Source organism: Salmo salar, chromosome 28 (genome assembly GCF_965601325.2).
Source record: "Salmo salar chromosome 28, fSalSal1, whole genome shotgun sequence".
NCBI classification, from domain to species: Eukaryota; Metazoa; Chordata; class Actinopteri; order Salmoniformes; family Salmonidae; genus Salmo; species Salmo salar.
In genome coordinates this window covers 28,578,486-28,603,416 of record NC_138318.1, presented here as the reverse complement: position 1 = coordinate 28,603,416, position 24,931 = coordinate 28,578,486, and the positions used below count along the sequence as shown (strand labels likewise).

Here is a 24,931-nt window from a genome sequence, read left to right as displayed (position 1 = left end):
TTTGATGTCTTCACTATTATTTTAGAATGTAGAAAATAGTAAAAATAAAGACAAACCCTTGAATGAGTTGGTGTGTCCAAACCTTTGACTGGTACTGTGAATACATAAAACAATTCCATATAGCTTAGTAGAACCCTCCCCTCCTCTTTAGACAGGGCTTAGAGACTTATGTTAATGATGTACTAAGTACCTGATGTACTAACAAAATCCACAGGCGCTTATTTGCTTGATCCCTTTTTACTGCAGCTTTCTACCCTCTTCATTGTAGAAACTTACACACAGATTTTTCATTTTTTTAACAATTGCTTCTGGTGCTATCCCTAAGATCTGGAAGGCGATGTATGTCCTCCCCCTTCACAAAGGCAGGGATCCTTCTGACCTAGATAACTGACCTAGAACTGACTTATATAACTTCATGACTTAGATCATAGGAATCACTGTGCTGACATATTTATAGATCCAAGGCCTTTGATGCTTTCGACGATCCCTTATTCCTTCAAATGTTGTCTGAAATCGGCATCGACCAGGCATGTTGCATGTGGTTTGGGAACTACTGTATCTGTCAAACAGGACACAATGTGTGCTTTATATAAATAATATTGGTCTATCTGCAAAAACCTGTAACATTCATCTGTATGCAGAGGACACTTTTATGTATGCTAATACCCCTACAGCTGACCAGGCTATGTTGGCGCTGCAATCTGATTGTACTGCCTTGCAGAAAGCCCTTGTTGATTTAATATTGGTACTTAATGCTGGAAAAACTAAATGTATGTTGTTATCTAATTCTTGAATAAATATTTCAGGTTGTTTACACATTTATGCATTGGACAGTTTTCATTGTGCAGGTTCCCGCCTATAAATATCTGGGCTTATGGACTGACAAAAAATGTATGTTTGAAAACCATACGGATGAGCTAGCTAAGAAGCTGAGATGTAAAGTAGGGTTATTTTATAGAAATAGATCATGCATCTCCATTAACAGCAGGAAGCAGGTTGTACAGGCAACTGTCCTGCCATCTCTTGACACCATTTATCAGAATGCAGCAGCCACTTCTCTAAAACCCTTGGTGTAACGTTCGTCGTTAAAGGTAGACCAAGGCGCAGCATGAGTTGGGTTCATCATCTTTTATTTTAAAGGTGAACCAGCAAAAAACAATAAACACAACGAACGAAAAGCTTCGTAGTGTAAAAATACATGCAACCAAACAAAGACAAGATCCCACACAGAATGAGGGAAAAAGGGCTGCCTAAGTATGATTCTCAATCAGAGACAACGATAGACAGCTGCCTCTGATTGGAAACCATATTAGGCCAATCAAAGAAAAAACAACATAGACATACAACACATAGAATGCCCACCCCATGTCACACCCTGTCCTAACCAAACCAAACACGTCTCTCTCAGGTCAGGGCGTGACACTTGGATACTGTGTACCATAGTGCGATTTGCTTTATCACGGGTGACAGGTTTAATACTCATCACTGGATCCTTTATCAGAAGGTTGACTGGAACTCTCTAAATCCCCCTAGATCACATAATTTCTACATTTTTGTTTACAAATCTCCACTTCACAAGCTTCCAACATATTTCACTTTTCTGTTAAAGTATAAAAATACTATGCACCAAACCACCTTACAGGGTTGGTTAACTCTTAAGGTTCCTCGTGTCTCTACCAACCTAGGTAAATCAGCCTTTAGTTTTAATGCCCCCCCATGTTTGGAATAATTTACAATCCTCCTTACGCCATGCTGATCCTCAACACAAGGGCCCCTCAGGGGTGCGTGCTCAGTCCCCTCCTGTACTCCCTGTTCACTCATGACTGCATGGCCAGGCACGACTCCAACACCATCATTAAGTTTGCTGATGACACAACAGTGCTAGGCCTGATCACCAACAACGATGAGGTGACAGCATATAGGGAGGAGGTCAGAGACCTGACGGTGTGGTGCCAGGACAACAACCTCTCCCTCAACGTGATCAAGACTAAGGAGATGATTGGAGGACCGAGGAGGACCGAGGATGCCCCCATTCTCATCGACAGGGCTGTAGTGGAGCAGGTTGAGAGCTTCAAGTTCCTTGGTGTCCACATCACCAACAAACTAACATGGTCCAAGCACACCAAGACAGTCGTGAAGAGGGCATGACAAAACCTATTCCCACTCAGGAGACTGAAAATATTTGGCATAGGTCCTCAGATCCTCAAAAGGTTCTACAGCTGCACCATCGAGAGCATCCTGACTGATTGCATCACCGCCTGGTATGGCAACTACAGAGGATGGTGCGTACGGCCCAGTACATCACTGGGGCCAAGCTTCCTGCCATCCAGGACCTCTATACCAGGCGGTGTCAGAGGAAGGCCCAAAAAATTGTCAAAGACTCCAGCCACCCTAGTCATAGACTGTTCTCTCTGCTACCACACGGCAAGCGGTACCGGAGCGCCAAGTCTAGGTCCAAAAGGCTTCTGAACAGTTTCTACCCCCAAGCCATAAGACTACTGAACATCTAATCAAATGGCTACCCAGACTATTTGCCCCCTCCCCCCACTCTTTTACACTGCTGCTACCCTCTGTTATTATCTATGTATAGTCACTTTTATAACTCTACCTACTATATTACCTCAATTACCTTGACTAACCGGTGCCCCCGCACATTGACTCTGTACCGATTCCCCCTGTGTATAGCCTCGCTATTGTTATTTTACTGCTGCTCTTTAATTATTTGTTACTTTTATGTCTTATTTGTCTTTAGGTATTTTTCTTAAAACTGCATTATTGCTTAAGGGCTTGTAGGCAAGCATTTCACTGTAAGGTGTTGTATTCGGCGAATGTGACAAATAACATTTGATTTGATTTTACATGTTGAATTCTTGGTATCAATAGGGCAGTTTAGAACGCTGATAATTAATGAATTCACTGAGGTTTGCGGGTGTTTTAGTTAATTGAAATATTTTTGGGTGATGTTGAAATGTACAGTCTATCTGTTGTATTTTGCATATTTTTTTGTTGTTGCTGTTTTATTTAATCATCATGTTGATTTGTGAATTATTTGTTCTCGGGTCACCATTGAGAATGAGACCCTGGTCTCAATTGGGCTCCCCTGAATAAACAAAAGTGAAATAAAAAAATAGAATAAAATAAAGAACCCCATACTTACTGTAAAATATGGTGGTGGATCTTTGATGTTATTGGGCTATTTCGCTTCCACTGGTCCTGGGGCCCTTATTAAGGTCAAAGGCATAATGAACTTTACTCAGTACCACAACCCTTTAGCACAAAACCTGGTTGCCTCTGTCAGGAGGCTGAAACTTGGCTGCAAGTCAATCTCTTCCAGCAAGACAATAACCCAGCAAGACATCAAACACCACAAACAAATATTTGTGCAGCATAACATTTAAATGCCGACACCAGTAGAAATCCACTTTTTTGAGCTGAAAAATAATGGCCAGAGCTTACCCATGATTCAGCACAACGATGTAAGTCAATTAAGCAATACGGCCAGAGGAGGTGTGGTATATGGCCAATACCACGGCTAAGGGCTGTTCTTATGCACGACGCAATGCGGAGTCCCTGGTCACAGCCTTTAGCCATGGTATATTGGCCATATACCACAAACCCCCGAGGTGCCTTATTGCTATTATAAACTGGTTACCAACGTAATTAGAGCAGTAAAAATGAATGTTTTGTCATACCAATGCTATACAGTCTAATATACCACAGCTGACAGCCAATCAGCATTCAGGGCTCGAACCACCCAGTTTATAATAAGTCAACATTTTTGTCAAGTATGATATATTTGGGCTTGAAGTGACAAAACCAAACTGCCCGCTTTGTACGAATTCGTGCCAATGACGTGTCTTTTCCTATGAAATTATGGATATAGTTTCCCCCCTGTTTCATTTCAGGGTTTGATTTGAATGGTATTAATCAGCAACACCTGCAAAGTTCACGAGTCGTTACTGAGCTGAGCAACATAATAGATCATTTTTGGTTACAGCAAAGATGGTGGATAAAGGAAGATAGTTCACTCAGGCCGAAAACGAATGACAAAAGCAGAAGAGGAAACATTTTTTTGGACACCAATGCAATTGCAGCTGGGTCTGTTCTAGTTAGTTCAACGACTTACATTGAACCAGAAAAAAATCAACGAATGGAGTGTCGCGCTTCCTCTTCCGTCTCTGGCTACAGTTTTTTGCCAAAGCCTACACATGGCTGCCTACACACGGCTGCCTACACACGGCTGCCTACACACGGCTGCCTACACACGGCTGCCTACACACGGCTGCCTACACACGGCTGCCTACACTTGGCTGCCTACACTTGGCTGCCTACACATGGCTGCCTACACTTGGCTGCCTACACATGGCTGCCTACACTTGGCTGCCTACACTTGGCTGCCTACACATGGCTGCCTACACTTGGCTGCCTACACATGGCTGCCTACACATGGCTGCCTACACATGGCTGCCTACACATGGCTGCCTACAGTTGGCTGCCTACAGTTGGCTGCCTACAGTTGGCTGCCTACACATGGCTGCCTACACATGGCTGCCTACACATGGCTGCCTACACATGCCTACAGTTGGCTGCCTACACATGGCTGCCTACACATGGCTGCCTACACATGCCTACAGTTGGCTGCCTACACATGGCTGCCTACAGTTGGCTACCTACACATGGCTACAGTTGGCTGCCTACACATGGCTGCCTACACATGGCTGCCTACACATGGCTGCCTACAGTTGGCTGCCTACAGTTGGCTGCCTACAGTTGGCTGCCTGAGACATGGAGCAAATAAAAATAGGGGGTGTAAACTAATGTTTTTGCACCGGCTCTTTTATTTACCAGCAAATGATCATAATCCATTGGATAATTTGTCAAATCTTGATTATTTTTTTAGCTAGTCTGCATTAAAATTATATATGGCCATTTTATAAATAGTAAAATTACCTGATGTGATTGCATTTTAGAAACCTGCTCCCCCTGTCGCCACAAGATGAATGGTTTTGACCACTAACCTTTTATGCAAACTGCATGGCCCGGTTCCCCGGGTGTGCAGGGTTTGCTCATATTTGACCATTCCATTGATCTAAAGAGAAATCTCCACCCACCCGGGGCACCGGGCCATGCAAAACAAACTGACCCATTGCTTTAATATTTAGGCTCCATATTACTGGAGCTTATATTCTTTCTATTTCTATGGTGGATTCACGGATGCAGTTTAGATAATGCATTAATGTATAGCGGTGCAGTTTAGATAATGCATTAATATATAGCTGTGCAGTTTAGATAATGCATTAATATATAGCGGTGCAGTTTAGATAATGCATTAATATATAGCTGTGCAGTTCAGATAATGAATGAATGTATAGCTGTGCAGTTTAGATAATGCATTAATGTATAGCTGTGCAGTTTAGATAATGTATTAATGTATAGCTGTGCAGTTTAGATAATGAATTAATATATTGCTGTGCAGTTTAGATAATGAATTAATGTATAGCTGTGCAGTTTAGATAATGCATTAATGTATAGATGTGCAGTTTAGATAATGCATTAATATATTGCTGTGCAGTTTAGATAATGCATTAATATATTGCTGTGCAGTTTAGATAATGAATTCATGTATAGATGTGCAGTTGAGATAATGAATTAATATAAATCTGTGCAGTTTAGATAATGCATTAACATATACCGTTGAAGTCAGAAGTTTACATACACCTTAGCCAAATACATTTCAACTCAGTTTTTCACAATTCCTGACATTTAATCCTAGTAAAAATTCCCTGTCTTAGGTCAGTTAGAATCGTCACTTCATTTTAAGAATGTGAATTGTGAGAATAATAGTAGAGATAATTATTTATTTCAGCTTTTATTTCTTTCATCACATTCCCAGTGGGTCAGAAGTTTACATACACTCAATTAGTATTTGGTAGCATTGCCTTTAAATTGTTTAACTTGGGTCAAACATTTCAGGTAGCCTCCCACAATAAGTTGGGTGAATTTTGGCCCATTCCTCCTGACAGAGCTGGTGTAACTGAGTCAGGTTTGTAGGCCTCCTTGCTCACACGCGCTTTTTCAGTTCTGCCCACAAATTTTCTATGGGATTGAGGTCAGGGCTTTGTGATGGCCACTGCAATACCTTGACTATGTTGTCCATAAGCGTTTTTGCCACAACTTTGGAAGTATGCTTGGGGTCATTGTCCATTTGGAAGGCTCATTTGCGACCAAGCTTTAACTTCCTGACTGATGTCTTTGAGATGTTGTTTCAATATATCCACATCATTTTCCATCCTCATGATGCCATCTATTTTGTGAAGTGCACCAGTCCCTCCTGCAGCAAAGCACCCCCACAACATGATGCTGCCACCGCCGTGCTTCATGGTTGGGATGGTGTTCTTTGGCTTGCAAGCCTTCCCCTTTTTCCTCCAAACATAACGATGGTCATTATGACAAAACAGTTATATTTTTGTTTTATCAGACCAGAGGACATTTCTCCAAAAAGTACAATCTTTGTCCTCATGTGCAGTTGCAAACCGTAGTCTGGCTTTTTTATGGCGGTTTTGGAGCAGTGGCTTCTTCCTTGCTGAACGACCTTTCAGGTTATGTCGATATAGGACTTGTTTTACTGTGGATATAGATACTTTTGTACCTGTTTCCTCCAGCATCTTCACAAGGTCCTTTGCTGTTGTTCTGGGATTAATTTGCACTTTTTGCACCAAAGTACGTTCATCTCTAGGAGACAGAACCCATCTCCTTCCTGAGCGGTATGACGGCTGCGTGGTCCCATGGTGTTTATTCTTGCGTACTATTGTTTGTACAGATGAACGTGGCACCTTCTGGCGTTTGGAAATTTCTCCCAAGGATGAACCAGACTTGTGGAAGTCTACAATTTTTTTCTTAGGTCTTGGCCGATTTCTTTTGATTTTCCCATGATGTCAAGCAAAGAGGCGCTGAGTTTGAAGGTAGGCCTTGAAATACATCCACAGGTACACCTCCAATTGACTCAAATTTTGTCAATTAGCCTATCAGAAGCTTCTAAAGCCATAACATTATTTTCTGGAATTTTCCAAGCTGTTTAAAGGCACAGTCAACTTAGTGTATGTAAACTTCTGACCCACTGGAATTGTGATACAGTGAATTATACGTGAAATAACCTGTCTGTAAACAATTGTTGGAAAAATGACTTGTGACATGCACAAAGTAGATATCCTAACCAACTTGCCAAAACTATAGTTTGTTAACAATACATTTGTGGAGTGGTTGTAAAACAAGTTTTAATGACCCCAACCTAAGTGTATGTAAACTTTTGACTTCAACTGTATCTGTGCAGTTTAGATAATGATTTGATACCTAGCTAGCTGAGATGATAACAGAGAGAGCTATTTAACATTTAACATTTAAGTCATTTAGCAGACGCTCTTATCCAGAGCGACTTACAAATTGGTGCATTCACCTTATGATATCCAGTGGAACAACCACTTTACAATAGTGCATCTAAATCTTTTAGGGGGGGGGGGGGATTAGAAGGATTACTTTATCCTATCCTAGGTATTCCTTAAAGAGGTGGGGTTTCAGGTGTCTCCGGAAGGTGGTGATTGACTCCGCTGTCCTGGCGTCGTGAGGGAGCTTGTTCCACCATAGGGGTGCCAGAGCAGCGAACAGTTTTGACTGGGCTGAGCGGGAACTGTGCTTCCTCAGAGGTAGGGGGGCCAGCAGGTCAGCGGTGGATGAGCGCAGTGCCCTCGTTTGGGTGTAGGGACTGATCAGAGCCTGAAGGTACGGAGGTGCCGTTCCCCTCACGGCTCCGTAGGCAAGCACCATGGTCTTGTAGCGGATGCGAGCTTCAACTGGAAGCCAGTGGAGAGAGCGGAGGAGTGGGGTGACGTGAGAGAACTTGGGAAGGTTGAACACCAGACGGGCTGCGGCGTTCTGGATGAGTTGTAGGGGTTTAATGGCACAGGCAGGGAGCCCAGCCAACAGCGAGTTGCAGTAATCCAGACGGGAGATGACAAGTGCCTGGATTAGGACCTGCGCCGCTTCCTGTGTGAGGCAGGGTCGTACTCTGCGAATGTTGTAGAGCATGAACCTACAGGATCGGGTCACCGCCTTGATGTTAGTGGAGAATGACAGAGTGTTGTCCAGGGTCACGCCAAGGTTCTTAGCACTCTGGGAGGAGGACACAATGGAGTTGTCAACCGTGATGGTGAGATCATGGAACGGGCATGCGAATGTGCATGTCCAAATATTAATGACGTCTGGAATCCGACAGTTTCACCGGAATTATCAAATGGCAAAAGTCAGATAAATGTCAATCCTCAACATCAACAGCTTGTATAGACACTGTTTAGCTGAGACTCATCTCGCGACAGGTGGGCTGGTCGTCTTTTTCTGAAATAAATATTTTCACATGACTTGCTGTCAACTGAAATGGTGCTCACATAACTTTCATTCGCTATAGTGCTGAGCGATTAGTGCTTCTTGAAGTCTGTTCGGTTTTGGTCTGATTATTTAAAAATCATCGCTTTTTTTCATTTATAAAAAAAACAACATTATATGCATTATGAAATAATGAAATTACAATTATTTTAAAGGAAATTCCAAAGCCCAAAATAATAAACATGAAATTGTAAAACAAATATTCCATTATGTCAGGTCCACATTGGGTAGACAATAGAAAAACAGGAAATTACTATGAAATAATAAAACATTTCAGTTGTGTATATGACTTTGTTTGACTTTTTTTCATTCCTTAAAGTCATCATCTCATCTCTGTTCAGGCTGTAGCAGTCAGCTAGACACTTGTCTTCAGTGAGGGAAAAAAGTATTTGATCCCCTGCTGATTTTGTACATTTGCCCACTGACAAAGAAATGATCAGTCTATAATTTTAATGGTAGGTTTATTTGAACAGTGAGAGACAGAATAACAACCAAAAAATCCAGAAAAACACATGTCAAAAATGTTATAAATTGATTTGCATTTTAATGAGGGAAATAAGTATTTGACCCCTCTCAATCAGAAAGATTTCTGGCTCCCAGGTGTCTTTTATACAGGTAATGAGCTGAGATTAGGAACACACTCTTAAAGGGAGTGCTCCTATGTCACGTTCTGTCCAGTAAAGGGGTTATTTGTTATTGGAGTTTGGTTCGGACGTGGCAGGGGGTGTTTGTTTTATGTGTTTCAGGGTTTGTTGGGCTATGTGTTTATGTAGAGGGGTGTTTGTTTAGAGTGTTCCGGGGTTTTGGTTAATGTTCTATGTTAGTATATTTCTATGTTCTAGTCTTTCTATTTCTATGTTTAGTTGATGGGGTTGACCTTCAATTGGAAGCAGCTGCTCCTCATTGCTTCTAATTGAAGGTCTTATTTAAGAGGGGTGTTTTTGTCATGGGATTTGTGGGTAGTTGTCTCCTTGTTTAGTGTCTGAGCACATGACAGGACTGTTAGTGTCGTTCGTTGTGTTTGTATACGTGTTTCGTTAGTTTTTTCCTTCTTTTTACCAATTAAAGAAGATGAGTATACACGTTCCCGCAGCATCTTGGTCCAATCATTACGACACCCGTTACAGAACTACCCACCAACAAAAGACCAAGCAGCGGAGGAAGGAGCAGCAGGTGGACTACAGGGAGTCGTGGACATGGGAGGAAATTCTAGACGGGGCTGGACCATGGCATCAGGCTGGTGAACACCGTCGTCCACCGGAACAGGTGGAGGCAGCCAGGAGAGCGGAGATACGAGAGGCTGAAGAGGACCGGGAACGCTACAGGGGGAACACGGCTGGCAAGGAAGCCGGAGAGGCAGCCCCAATAATTTATTATGGGGAGAGTATGGAGTGGAGAGCGCCGGAGTATGCGGAAGTGCGCACGTTCTCGCCCATGCGCACGCACAGGCCGGTGCGAGCGATCCCAGCCCCTCGCAAGTGCCGTGCTAGAGTGGGCATCCAACCTGGGAGGAGGATGCCTGCGCAGCGCATCTGGCCACTGGTGCGCCTCCTAGGCCCAGGCTACCCTACACCTGCTCTACGCATGGCAACCATCAGGCCTCTGCACAGCCCAATTCGCCCTGTGCCAGCACTCCGCTCGTGCAGGGCTGCAATTACCATCCAGCCAGGACGGGTTGTGCAGGAGATGCGCTCCAGACATCCAGTGCTTACCCATGGCCCGGTGTATCCAGTTCCTGCTCCTCGTACTAGCCCTGAGGTGCGTATCTCTAGGCTGGTGCCTCTAAAGCCAGCACCACGCACCAGGCCTCCAGTGCGTCAGCCCAGTCTAGTACGTCCTGTTCCCGCTCTTCGCACTAGCCTTGGAGTGCGTGTCTCCAGTCTGGTACCTCCACTACCAGCCCCACGCACCAGGCCTCCAGTGTGTCAGCACAGTCCAGCTCGTCCTGCTCCTGCTTCTCGCACTAGCCCTGTGGTGCATGTCCCTAGGCTGGCACCTCCTAATCCAGTCCCACGCATCAGGCCTTCAGTGCGCAGTCCCCGTCCAGAGCTTCCGGCAACAGTGCCTCATCCAGAGTGTCCGGCAACAGTGCCTCGTCCAGAGTGTCCGGCGACAGTGCCTCGTCCAGAGTGTCCGGCGACAGTGCCTCATCCAGAGCTTCCGGCGACAGTGCCCCGTAGAGAGACGGCCCATATTCCGGAGCCAGCAGAGACGGCACACAGTCCGGAGCCAGCAGAGACGGCCCACAGTCCGGAACCGAGAGAGACGGCCCACAGTCCGGAACCGAGAGAGATGGCCCACAGTCCAGAGCCGAGAGAGACGGCCCACAGTCCGGAGCCGAGAGAGACGGCCCACAGTCCGGAGCCGAGAGAGACGGCCCACAGTCCGGAGCCGAGGGAGACGGCCCACAGTCCGGAGCCGAGAGACACGGCCCACAGTCCGGAGCCGAGAGAGATGGCCCACAGTCCGGAGCGGAGAGAGATGGCCCACAGTCCGGAGCGGAGAGAGACGGCCCACAGTCCAGAAGCGAGTGAGACGGCCTACAGTCCGAAATCGCGCAGTGAGAGTCGCCCTACAGTCCAGAATCGGCGCAGCCAGAGTCGCCCTTCAGCCCGAGGTCTCCAGCGACGGGCATCTGTCACGTTCTGACCAGTAAAGGGGTTATTTGTTTTTGGAGTTTGGTCAGGACGTGGCAGGGGGTGTTTGTTTTATGTGGTTCGGGGTTTGATGGGCTATGTGTTTATGTAGAGGGGTGTTTGTTTAGAGTTGGGTTTTGGGGTTTTGGTTAATGTTCTATGTTAGTATATTTCTATGTTCTATGTTCTAGTCTTTCTATGTTTAGTTGATGGGGTTGACCTTCAATTGGAAGCAGCTGCTCCTCATTGCTTCTAATTGAAGGTCTTATTTAAGAGGGGTGTTTTTGTCATGGGATTTGTGGGTAGTTGTCTCCTTGTTTAGTGTCGTTTGCTGTGTTTGTTTTTCCTTCGTTTTACCAATTAAAGAAGATGAGTATACACATTCCCGCTGCACCTTGGTCCAATCATTACGACACCCGTTACATCCTAATCTCAGCTTGTTACCTGTATAAAAGATACCTGTCCACAGAAGCAATCAATCAATCAGATTCCAAACTCTCCACCATGGCTAAGACCAAAGAGCTCTCCAAGGATGTCAGGGACAAGATTGTAGACCTACACAAGGCTGGAATGGGCTACAAGACCATCGGCAAGCAGCTTGGTGAGAAGGTAACAACAGTTGGTGCAATTATTCGCAAATGGAAGAAACACAAAAGAACTGTCAATCTCCCTCGGCCTGGGGCTCCATGCAAGATCTCACCTCGTGGAGTTGCAATGATCATGAGAACGGTGAGGAATAAGCCCAGAACTACACAGGAGGATCTTGTCAATGATCTCAAGGCAGCTGGGACCATAGTCACCAAGAAAACAATTGGTAACACACTACACCGTGAAGGACTGAAATCCTGCAGCGCCCGCAAGGTCCCCCTGCTCAAGAAAGCACATATACATGCACGTCTGAAGTTTGCCAATGAACATCTGAATGATTCAGAGGACAACTGGGAAAAAGTGTTGTGGTCAGATGAGACCAAAATGGAGCACTTTGGCATCAACTCAACTCGCCGTGTTTGGAGGAGGAGGAATGCTGCCTATGACCCCAAGAACACCATCCCCACTGTCAAACATGGAGGTGGAAACATTATGCTTTGGGGGTGTTTTTCTGCTAAGGGGACAGGACAACTTCACCGCATCAAAGGGAAAGGGGCCATGTACCATCAAATCTTGGGTGAGAACCTCCTTCCTTCAGCCAGTGCATAGAAAATGGGTCGTGGATGGGTATTCCAGCATGGCAATGACCCAAAACACACGGCCAAGGCAACAAAGGAGTGGCTCAAGAAGAAGCACATTAAGGTCCTGGAGTGGCCTAGCCAGTCTCCAGACCTTAATCCCATAGAAAATCTGTGGAGGGAGCTGAAGGTTCGAGTTGCCAAACGTCAGCCTCGAAACCTTAATAACTTGGAGAAGATCTGCAAAGAGGGATGGGACAAAATCCCTCCTGAGATGTGTGCAAACCTGGTGGCCACATCACATTAACCATAAGCACTCCGTTACGTTGCGCCGGATCAAATAAAACATCAAATCTAATCAAATGTTATTTGAATGGGGACCGTCCACAACGAAAGGGAAACACAATGCCCCCTTGTGGTTGAAGGCTCCATTGCGAGACGTTCGCCACATACTTTGAATTTTTCCAAACTCTGCGTCTTCTTCAATCTGGCCAGAGTCCGTTGAAGAAAAGGAAGTTACCAAACCATTATTATAAAAATATGTGGTTTTCAACGATGGATTTATAGGATAGCTAGCAACTTGGAAACAATGATCCATTCGTTTAACTGAGTATTATTTTAATAGCATGTTAAAAGTTATTCTTCATGATAGTTAGCTCCCGTTTTAGTTCATTGTGATGGTAATGACGTTTGTTTTGATGATAATTATTAGGTGGAGGTCGCTAGCTACGGTATAGCCTAGCTTTTAGCTAGCTGCTTTGTAAGACTTGCTAGAAAGTTATAGAAACAAGTTGAGAAAAATGTAACTAAACAAAACATGTTTTATCAACTGAAACAATATATTTCTCCTGTCTTGAATGAAAATGACATATTTTGCAATCTCCCAAAATAAATGTGATCTGTGACAAAAGACTAGGAACCTAAAGGAGAATTTCCGCTCTAGGAACGGAATGACTTGATGTGAGCCAATCTGGCGTCCCAACGGTCTGCATTCCATTTACCTCTTTAACGCATCTATGGGGACAAGCGAAGAACCCTCCTGGAACCCTTTTTTCTAAGAGTGTAGCGGACATTGGCAGTAACTCTGACATTTTTGTAACGCTTTATTAATTCATCCACAATATACTGTATTTACAGATACTGTTTGAGCCTTGAAAAAAAGAATGCTATCTAACACTGAACTAACTTCCCAGCTAAACCATTTCTGGTTTCCACTACATTCTCACAATGTTAGTACTCACATGGTGAGAAAGTAAAAATGGCACCTTCTTAAAAATCTCAGGAATGTTTGAGAGGTTCCCGGGGATGCCACCCAACCCATGACATGGCTATAATTAAGAGGCGGCAGAGAGGGGCGGTTAGAGCGTTGGGCCAGTTACCGAAAGGTTGCTAGATCGAATCCCTGAGCTGTCAAGGTAAAAATCTGTCGTTCTGCCCCTGAACAAGGCAGTTAACCCACTGTTCCTAGGCTGTCATTGAAAATAAGAATTTGTTCCAAACTGATTTGCCAAGTTAAATAAAGGTTAAATAAAAATTAAGCAATAACCCCCCGATGAGGTGTGGTATATTGGCAAATACACCATGCCTAAGGGCTGTTCTTATGCATAGTTCAAAGCGGAGTGCCTGGATACAGCCCTTAGCAGTGGTATATTGGCCATATACCACAAACCCTCGAGGTCCCTAATTGCCATTATAAACTGGTTACCAACATACATATAACAATAAACAAGTCATTTTACCTTATGCCCGTGGTATATTGTCTGATATACACAGGGCTGGAATGCTGTTTCAGCCTATCAGTATCCAGGACCCAAATTACCCAGTTTATAACGGCGGATATAATGATTAGAAAGGTTATTCAAGGTGAACTTACATCAGAGTTTAAAGATGCAGGTTCTGGGCCTTTCTTCAGCCATGTTTCATCCTCACTAAATACCCTTTACAGCCGAACCTCAGATTTACCATGTCTTGTTGATGTACAGTTGAATTGTTTTAGAAAACAATCAATACATTTCCTTAAACATCCTGTGTGTGCTTATTCTTTTACCATTAATATATTCAAAAAAATAGTTAAACAATTCTGGTTACTGCTGGGATGTCTCCTAACGGTATGTCCATGTTTCCTCTCTCCCCCCCTCTCCCCCCCTCTCTCTCTCGTTCTCTCCCCCCTCTCCCCCCTCTCTGTCTCCCCTGTACACTGGTTCTCTCTCTGACGTGCCAGTCTCAGAGCAGTAGAGCAGAGTATGGTTTACATAGAGGAATAGTTGAGATGTAGATAAATACCAGATTTGAGGTTTTAAGATGTCAGAGAGAAGAGAAAGAAAGTTACAAGATAAGAACGGAGGGAGGGAGAACAAAGAGGCAGAAAAGGAGGCAAGTGAGAGAGAGAAAGAAGTAGAGAGAGCGGGAGACAAGATACAAAGGGTGCGCTCGTGTGTGTGTGTGTGTGTGTGTATGATCATGCCGGGCATGTGCTTGTGAGGATCTTAGCTCTACCACTGAATAAAAGGTGTCCCTTCAGGGAAATGGGCCCCCAGGATTTACGAGTCCAGCGAGACAGTGAATAAAGTGTGGAGAGCAACACTAATCTCCATCACCCTCCTGCTCATTCTTTCCTCTCGCAGCTCTCTCTGTTTTCTCCATTTAGCTGGAAATAACCTCAGTCCCCCCGCTGAGTGTCCAGTCTTCTATACAGTCTTTATGCTCCTATTAATAGAGCAATACTCCCATTCAGACAGAACACAAACACACTATGAGGATGAAGACAGAACACAACCACACTATGAGGATGAAGACAAAACACAACCACACTATGAGGATAAAGACAAAACACAACCACACTATGAGGATAAAGACAAAACACAACCACACTATGAGGATGAAGACAAAACACAACCACACTATGAGGATGAAGACAAAACACAACCACACTATGAGGATGAAGACAAAACACAACCACACTATGAGGATAAAGACAAAACACAACCACACTATGAGGATGAAGACAAAACACAACCACACTATGAGGATGAAGACAAAACACAACCACACTATGAGGATAAAGACAAAACACAACCACACTATGAGGATGAAGACAAAACACAACCACACTATGAGGATAAAGACAAAACACAACCACAGTATGAGGATAAAGACAAAACACAACCACACTATGAGGATAAAGACAAAACACAACCACACTATGAGGATAAAGACAAAACACAACCACACTATGAGGATAAAGACAAAACACAACCACACTATGAGGATGAAGACAAAACACAACCACACTATGAGGATAAAGACAAAACACAACCACACTATGAGGATGAAGACAAAACACAACCACACTATGAGGATAAAGACAAAACACAACCACACTATGAGGATGAAGACAGAACACAACCACACTATGAGGATGAAGACAAAACACAACCACACTATGAGGATGAAGACAAAACACAACCACACTATGAGGATAAAGACAAAACACAACCACACTATGAGGATAAAGACAAAACACAACCACACTATGAGGATGAAGACAGAACACAACCACACTATGAGGATAAAGACAAAACACAACCACACTATGAGGATAAAGACAAAACACAACCACACTATGAGGATAAAGACAAAACACAACCACACTATGAGGATAAAGACAAAACACAACCACACTATGAGGATGAAGACAGAACACAACCACACTATGAGGATGAAGACAGAACAGTACTGGAGGTACAGGAGAAAGAGAATTTTGAACATGTACTGTAGAGAGGCGTAAGTTAGCATACATTTGGGAAGGTAGGTCTGTATAGGTGTGTGTGTGTGTGTGTGTGTGTGTGTGTGTGTGTGTGTGTGTGTGTGTGTGTGTGTGTGTGTGTGTGTGTGTGTGTGTGTGTGTGTGTGTGTGTGTGTGTGTGTGTGTGTGTGTGTGTGAAGAGGCGTGGATGATTAGTGTTATCTCTCTAACCCTCTAACCTGAGCTCCCCCACAGAGCCAGATAGAGGAAGATAACAGGCGTGGTGAACTATCTGGTCACAGATACGATTTAGCATGTGTAACACGTGTTTTGTGTTCTTTACATGTAGCATGCTGTTACATGCTAAATTACTCCAATGTGTAAACTGTATCAAATATGCACCATCTAATAGGAGGCACTGCTGGTATGGATGGATTGGTGTAACTTTCTCTCTTTAGAGAAACACAAGACAAAATCCCTTCAGCATCTAAAACAAGTCTTCAAGTCTTTGCCATCAAGCAAGCCTATTACACTGTTGTTCAGAGTGGCATCTTTTCAGGGCTTGTATTGGTTAAAGTTGGTTTACAGAGGTCAGTCTGTCAAGCAGTCTGTCTGGCAGGAACAAATTAAGTCTTTAGCTCAGTGGCAGAAACCTAATCCTGTGGTGTAAAGAGGATAATTGGCAGGGTGTGTGTGTGTTTGTGTGTGTGTGTGTGTGTGTGTGAAAGCATATGGTTTGTCTTTACCAGTGTGGGTGGTGTTGTACTAAACCTTCTCCTTCCTTTAACTAGCCTGACCTTGGCCTTAACGAGGCCTTGCTCTGGCAGTGTGGTGTGACTGTGTGTGTGTGTTTGTGTGTGTGTGCGTGCGTGTGTGATAATGAGATAAATATGTGAATACCTTGCACGGAACAGCGGTATTCCCTTATTTTGAAACTACTGCACAGACTATTTGACTTCATTCTGACAGCAATGTAATTTCTTTAGCTCTCTCAGAATGTCAACGACAGATGTTCATTACAAACCACAACACTCAGCCACTTCAAGAACAACATCACAAGACAGAGAAGAGAGGAAACGCAGAGAGAGAGAAATTGAGCGAGAGAGCGCAAAAGAGAGAGAGTCAGAGAGAGAGAGAGAGAGAGAGAGAGAGAGAGAGAGAGAGAGAAATACCAATCCAAAACCATGGGAGATTGGTTTGCTCAACTCCTCTGTCCTCCATCCTCTCTTCACTTTCAAAGATAACCAAGGAGAGAAGGGGAGGAGAGGCAATGTGGAAACAAATGCGCTTGTATTTAATGAGTGTAACGGCCGTTGCAGGGAGTAGACCAAGGCGCAGCGTGGTTAGTGCTCATCCTGAAATTTATTGAAATAAACACTGAATCAAAAACCAAAGTGCAACAGCTAAACAGTTCTGTCAGGTAAGAATACTAAACAGAAATAAACCACCCACAAAACCCAAAGGAAAACAGGCTACCTAAGTATGGCTCCCAATCAGCGACAACGAAGTACAGCTGTCCCTGATTGAGAGCCATACCAGGCCAAAACAAAGAAATACAAAACATAGAAAAAAGGACATAGAATGCCCACCCTAGTCACACCCTGACCTAACCAAAATAGAGAATAAAACCCTCTCTATGGCCAGGGCGTGACAGTACCCCCCCCAAAGGTGCAGACTCCAGCCGCAAAACCTAAACCTCTAGGGAAGGTTCCGGGTGGGCATCTATCCGCGGTGGCGGCTCAGGGGCGGGACGCAGACCCCGCTCCACCATTGGCTCACCCCACTTTGGTGGCGCCTCTAGAACGGGATCCCTCGCCGCTGACCCCGGACTGGGGGCCGACTCTGGCGACGCCGGACTGGTGGGACTTACAGTAGGCCTGGCTCTGGGCGCAGGCACAGGATTCACCAGGCTGGGGAGACATGCAGGAGGCCTGGCTCTGGGAGCAGGCACAGGACTCACCAGGCTGGGGAGACTTGCAGGAGACCTGGCTCTGGGAGCAGGCACAGGACTCACCAGATTGGGGAGACATGCAGGAGGCCTGGCTCTGGGAGCAGGCACAGGACTTACCAGACTGGGGAGACATGCAGGAGGCCTGGCTCTGGGAGCAGGCACAGGATAGACCGGGTCTTGAAGACGCACTGGAGGTCTGGAGCGCACGGCCTGCACAACCCGTCATGGCTGAGTTGTTACTGTAGCCCGGCACGGGCGGAGTGCTGGCACAGGGCGAACTGGGCTGTGCTGAGGACTGATGGCTGCCGTGCGTAGAGCAGGCGCAGGGTAGCCTGGGCCTAGGAGACGCACTGGTGGCCAGATGTGCTGAGCAGGCATACTCCTTCCTGGCTGGATGCCCACTCTAGCACGGCACTTGCGGGGGGCTGGTATCGACCGCACCGGACTGTGCGTGCGGATGGGCGAGACCGTGCGCACTTCCGCATAGCACGGTGCTCTCCACGCCAAACGCTCCCCATAATAAGCACAAGGAGTTGGCTCAGGTCTATTGCCTGACTTACCCCAACTCCCCGTGTGGCCCCCCCAAAAAAAATTCTGGGGCTGCCTCTCAGGTTCCCGTAGCTCCCTTAGCTTGTCCTCCTAGAATCGACGTTCCGACTCCCATGTCCATCCTTCTCCTCGATGCTCCAATCCACGCTGCTTGGTCTTGTTTTAGTGGGTGGTTCTGTAACGGCCGTTGCAGGGAGTAGACCAAGGCGCAGCGTGGTTAGTGCTCATCATGAAATTTATTGAAATAAACACTGAATCAAAAACCAAAGTGCAACAGCTAAACAGTTCTGTCAGGGAAGAATACTAAACAGAAATAAACCACTCACAAAACCCAAAGGAAAACAGGCTACCTAAGTATGGCTCCCAATCAGCGACAACGATGTACAGCTGTCCCTGATTGAGAGCCATACCAGGCCAAAACAAAGAAATACAAAACATAGAAAAAAGGACATAGAATGCCCACCCTAGTCACACCCTGGCCAAACCAAAACAGAGAATAAAACCCTCTCTATGGCCAGGGCGTGACAATGAGACTCTCCTTCTTCACTTGTGAGTCATCATGCAAATTAATTTTAAAGGGGTGGAATCCCAAATGAAATGTGTAATGTAGTAAAACCTAATTGTAGCTAGTTATGCTGTGGGAGATCTCAAAACTCTTCTGTACTCAGCCAGGATACTTCTGTGTTTCATAAGCGGGAGGAGGCTATCGAGGAGGCTATCAAGGAGGCGAGAACACTCGCCTACTAACTAATTGACACTCTCCTCGACCACTCGACCACTTATCGGTTTCCGGGTCACGGAGGAGAGAAGACGGAGGAGACGAGGAGAGGGAGATCTCCCCATGTCATTCTTTCTTATCGGTTTCCGGGTCACGGAGGAGAGAAGACGGAGGAGACGAGGAGAGGGAGATCTCCCCATGTCATTCTTTCTTATCGGTTTCCGGGTCACGGAGGAGAGAAGACGGAGGAGACGAGGAGAGGGAGATCTCCCCATGTCATTCTTTCAGCAGCTGGTTCTCACTATTGCTTGTATTTTATAAAAGCCATTGAAACATTCCACCCTGAAAATAGCTTGACTGGAATCCCTTTTTATTCAGTTCTAAATTCCTTAAGACGTTTTAATGACAACTTTTGTATTATTATTATTATTATTAATGTTGTTATTATTATTATTATTATATTTATTGTTCTTGTTGTTATTATCATTAATATTATTATTGTTATTATTATTATGATTGTGTAACGATCATCAAAAGGAGTAGACCAAGGTGCAGCGTGGTAAGTGTTAATATCACGTTCTGCAGGCTTACTGAGCTGTACAAAAACAAGATCCCACACTGAAGGAGGGAAAAAGGGCTGCCTAAGTATGATTCCCAATCAGAGACAACGATAGACAGCTGCCTCTGATTAGGAACCATACTCGGCTAAACACAAAGAAATAGAAAACATAGAATGGCATAGAATGCCCACCCCACATCACACCCTGACCTAACCCAAAAAATAGAAAATAAACGGCAATCTAAGGTCAGGGCGTGACAGATTGTTATTGTTATTGTTATTATTATAATAATAATCATAATTATAATTATTATTATTATTATTATTATTATTATTATTGTTGTTGTTGTTATTGTTGCTATTATTATTGTTATTATTATATGTTTTTATGATTGTTATAATTGTTATTATTGTTATTCTTGTTATTATTATTACTGTTATTATTATTGTTGTTATTATTATTATTATTGTTATTATTATTGTTGTTGCTGTTATTATTATTATTTGTGTTATCGTTATTGTTGTTATTATTATTAATATTATTATTGTTGTTATTATTATAATTAGCATTGTTGTTATTATTATTATTATTATTATTGTTAGTATTGTGATTATTTTTGTTATTATTATTATTATTGTTATTGTTGTTGTTATTATTATTATTATTGTTATTATTATTATTGTTGTTATTATTAAATAGGGAATGTGTGTTTGAAGCTAAGTTATATAGGTATGCAGATATAGGATAGAAAAAGGGGTAAAATACCTACTGTTGCCACGTTACAGCGTCCACAACAGAACCAGCGTTCTTCATGAACCTGGTAATGAAAACACAAGCGAGATCAGCTAATTCAGTTTAAAACACCACTGAAATACAAGCACAACATTTTGGAATGACACACAAAAATAAAAAGCATTTTTATAAAGCGAGGACTTTTGATTAGTCTCATATATATGTGCCTCCTGACCAGGTTGTCTGTGTGTGTGTGTGTGTGTGTGTGTGTGTGTGTGTGTGTGTGTGTGTGTGTGTGTGTGTGTGTGTGTGTGTGTGTGTGTGTGTGTGTGTGTGGCGTGTGTGTGTGTGTGTGTGTGTGTGTGTGTGTGTGTGTGTGTGTGTGTGTGTGTTTGTGTGTGTTTGTGTGTGTGCGTGTATTTCTAACTGTTTGAGCCAAGGAGCCACAACATAAACAAGACATGTGGACCTGTTAGTCTCAACCTGAAACTCTCCTTATTTGGGTCTGAGAGTCTTTCTGGCATGTCTAGATCCTTCTATCTAAACAGCTTGTCAGAAAGGCACAACTCTCACCAGTTAAAGATATTTAGTCTTGGTTACATCTTTTATCTGACACTGATGTTATCTCCGTTCACTTAGCCTCTGTTTCAAAACAAACATGTGCGGCAGACATACACACACACACACACACACACACACACACACACACACACACACACACACACACACACACACACACACACACACACACACACACACACACACACACACACACACACACACACACACACACACACACACACACACGACACACGCACACCTGACCATGAGACAAAGACAGACTAGAGGAAAAACCGGGGGAAAGGAGGAGGGAGAGGAGGAGGTAGAGGAGGAGGGAGAGGAGGAAGGAGAGGAGGAGGGAGAGGAGGAGGTAGAGGAGGACCTGCCTGGACCTCCTGCAAAAACTAAACAATTTTTAGTCAAAAGACATTCAGGAATTCAGCAAACAAATTGTTTAATTTAGGAAATTTGTTCCCAAGTATTCCCACAAATTAAAAAATTGAGGCGATCGTGTCTCAATGTAATCAAGGTATGAAATTATTGTTATTTTGAAATACAGTCTATTTTTGGGTTTAGCTGATGAGTTTGATTTTCAGAAAGTCTTGGAATACCATTTCACACAGGATATTTTGTCCTACAGTATCTTCCTACTAATTCACAAATGTGTGAAATGGTCTTCCAAGACTTTCTCTAAATGAAACCATCATCTCAGCTGTTACATGCTATAGTGAGAGTATTGCTAACATTACTGTTATATACTCTATGTTGATGTGTTTCTACAGAAAAGATTTAGCCAAAACATTTACATCAAACAGATCTATTTTAGCTGCTCTGATTGCATAATCATCCTACAGCTATGCTCTAGAACAGTGGTTCCCAAACTGTGGGGCACGCAGGGTTGGCAGGAAGGGCACGGGGGTCACAACAACCCCTGTGCCCCCCCTGCCAACCCCTGTGCCCCCCCTGCCAACCCCTGCACACACCCTGCACGCCCCCCCTGCCAACCCCTGCACGCCCCCTGCCAACCCCTGCACGCCCCCTGCCAACCCCTGCACGCCCCCCTGCCAACCCCTGCACGCCCCCTGCCAACCCCTGCACGCCCCCTGCCAACCCCTGCACGCCCCCTGCCAAACCCTACACGCCCCCCCTGCCAACCCCTGCACGCCCCCTGCCAACCCCTGCACGCCCCCTGCCAACCCCTGCACGCCCCCTGCCAACACCTGTGCCCCCCCTGCCAACCCCTGTGCCCCTCCTGCCAACCCCTGCACGCCCCCTGCCAACCCCTGTGCCCCCCCTGCCAACCCCTGTGCCCCTCCTGCCAACCCCTGCACGCCCCCTGCCAACCCCTGCACCCCCCCTGCCAACCCCTGCACGCCCCCTGCCAACCCCTGTGCCCCTCCTGCCAACCCCTGTGCCCCCCCTGCCAACCCCTGCACGCCCCCTGCCAACCCCTGCACGCCCCCCCTGCCAACCCCTGTGCCCCTCCTGCCAACCCCTGCACGCCCCCCCTGCCAACCCCTGTGCCCCTCCTGCCAACCCCTGCACCCCCCCTGCCAACCCCTGCACGCCCCCTGCCAACCCCTGTGCCCCTCCTGCCAACCCCTGCACGCCCCACAGTTTGGGAACCACTGTTCTAGAGCATAACGTTTTGCCAAAATCTTTCTGAAAATCAAACTCATCAACTAAACCCTAAAATAGACTATATTTCAAAATAACAATAATTTCATACCTTGATTATATTGAGACATGATCTCCTCCTTTTTTAATTTGTGGGAATACTTGGGAACAGTTTTCCTAAATTATAATTTTTTTGCTGAATTCCTGAATTTCTTTTTACTAAAAACGGTTTTGGCCAAAGCGGGCTGCCTGTTGCTGACCCCTGCAGAGTTAAAAAGTTTGGGAACCTCTGCTCTAGAATGCTGGTCTAAGAAATCCAATCTTTACGCAGTGGAAAAAATCCACCATGTAATATATAACAAATCCCCTATTTATAGCAAGGCACAATAGTGATAGAGGGGTGGAAATGTGTATGAGGTCTAGACAAAGATCCTCTGGTCTGAGAGAGAGAGGAGAGAAGAGAGGAGAAAGAGGAGAGAAGAGAGGAGAGAGTGGAGAGGACAGGTGGGAAATCACTCGGCCACCTTATCAATCCACTGACACTCTATTCAGCTGACAGCCTATTTAACTAGACCAGGACCTGGGACCAGCAGACTGGAGACCTCTACATAAACACTGGGCCTGTGTGTGTGTGTGTCTGTGTGTGTACTGTTTAAACCGTATTTCCAAAAGATGGTTCTATACTATAGTTTAGGACTTTGTTGACTATATTGACAATCCATAATGCATCTATAATCGAAACGGCGTCAGTGAGGCGACTCACCCGTCCAGCAGCAGAATGGCGTTCTTGCGTGGTAGTCCAGAGTTAGGGCCGTAAAGGTGTGCTCGGCTGTAGTAGCGTACAGATTGCAGTAGTGTTCTCAGCAGGGTGTAGTCCTTGGCTAGCTGGGTACTGTTAACTGTCTGACCCACCATGCTTCGGTAGCCATTAGGCTCTGGAAAGAGATGGAGAAAGGAATGAAATTAAAGCAATAGAAAAATTCATAAAATCTGATTTTAAACTAACCCTGGCCTTAACCCTAACCTAATGCCTAACCCTAACCTTAACCACACTGCTAACCCTAATGCCTAACCTTAACCACACTGCTATCCCTAATGCCTAACCCTAACCTTAACCACACTGCTATCCCTAATGCCTAACACTAACCTTAACCACACTGCTAACCCTAATGTCTAACCCTAACCACACTGCTAACCCCAATGTCTAACCCTAACCTTAACCACACTGCTATCCCTAAAGCCTAACCCTAACCTTAACCACACTGCTATCCCTAAAGCCTAACCCTAACCTTAACCACACTGCTATCCCTAATGCCTAACCCTAACCTTAACCACACTGCTATCCCTAATGCCTAACCCTAACCACACTGCTATCCCTAAAGCCTAACCCTAACCTTAACCACACTGCTATCCCTAAAGCCTAACCCTAACCTTAACCACACTGCTATCCCTAAAGCCTAACCCTAACCTTAACCACACTGCTATCCCTAAAGCCTAACCCTAACCTTAACCACACTGCTATCCCTAAAGCCTAACCCTAACCTTAACCACACTGCTATCCATAATGCCTAACCCTAACCTTAACCACACTGCTATCCCTAAAGCCTAACCCTAACCTTAACCACACTGCTATCCCTAAAGCCTAACCCTAACCTTAACCACACTGCTATCCCTAAAGCCTAACCCTAACCTTAACCACACTGCTATCCCTAAAGCCTAACCCTAACCCTAACCACACTACTATCCCTAAAGCCTAACCCTAACCTTAACCACACTGCTATCCCTAAAGCCTAACCCTAACCTTAACCACACTGCTATCCCTAAAGCCTAACCCTAACCTTAACCACACTACTATCCCTAAAGCCTAACCCTAACCTTAACCACACTGCTATCCCTAAAGCCTAACCCTAACCTTAACCACACTGCTATCCATAATGCCTAACCCTAACCTTAACCACACTGCTATCCATAATGCCTAACCCTAACCTTAACCACACTACTATCCCTAATGCCTAACTGTTACGACTTCCGCCGAAGTTGGTCCCTCTCCTTGTTCGGGCGGCGTTCGGCGGTCGAAGTCGCCGACCTTCTAGCCCTCGCTGATCCTCTTTTCATTTTCCTTTGGTTTTGTCTTGTCTTGTATCACACCTGGTTCCAATCCCATTCATTATATGTTGTGTATTTAACCCTCTGTTCCCCCTCATTGTCCTTGTCGGTGATTGTTTGTTTGTAAACTTTGTGGAAGATATGTTCTGGTGTG

At 44.9% G+C, this 24,931-nt stretch overlaps 1 protein-coding gene across 1 annotated transcript in view; it reads right to left on the bottom strand.

Annotated features, from left to right (window-relative positions):
- Nucleotides 1–24,931, bottom strand: part of LOC106589707 (inactive heparanase-2) — a 330,244-nt gene that overhangs the window by 50,369 nt on the left and 254,944 nt on the right. Inside the window, exons 4-5 of the mRNA XM_045710127.2 lie at nucleotides 23,435–23,606; nucleotides 20,531–20,578 (exon numbers count right to left, since the gene is read on the bottom strand). Coding sequence (XP_045566083.1) covers nucleotides 20,531–20,578; nucleotides 23,435–23,606 — 220 coding nt within the window. The remainder of the gene's footprint in view (nucleotides 1–20,530; nucleotides 20,579–23,434; nucleotides 23,607–24,931) is intronic.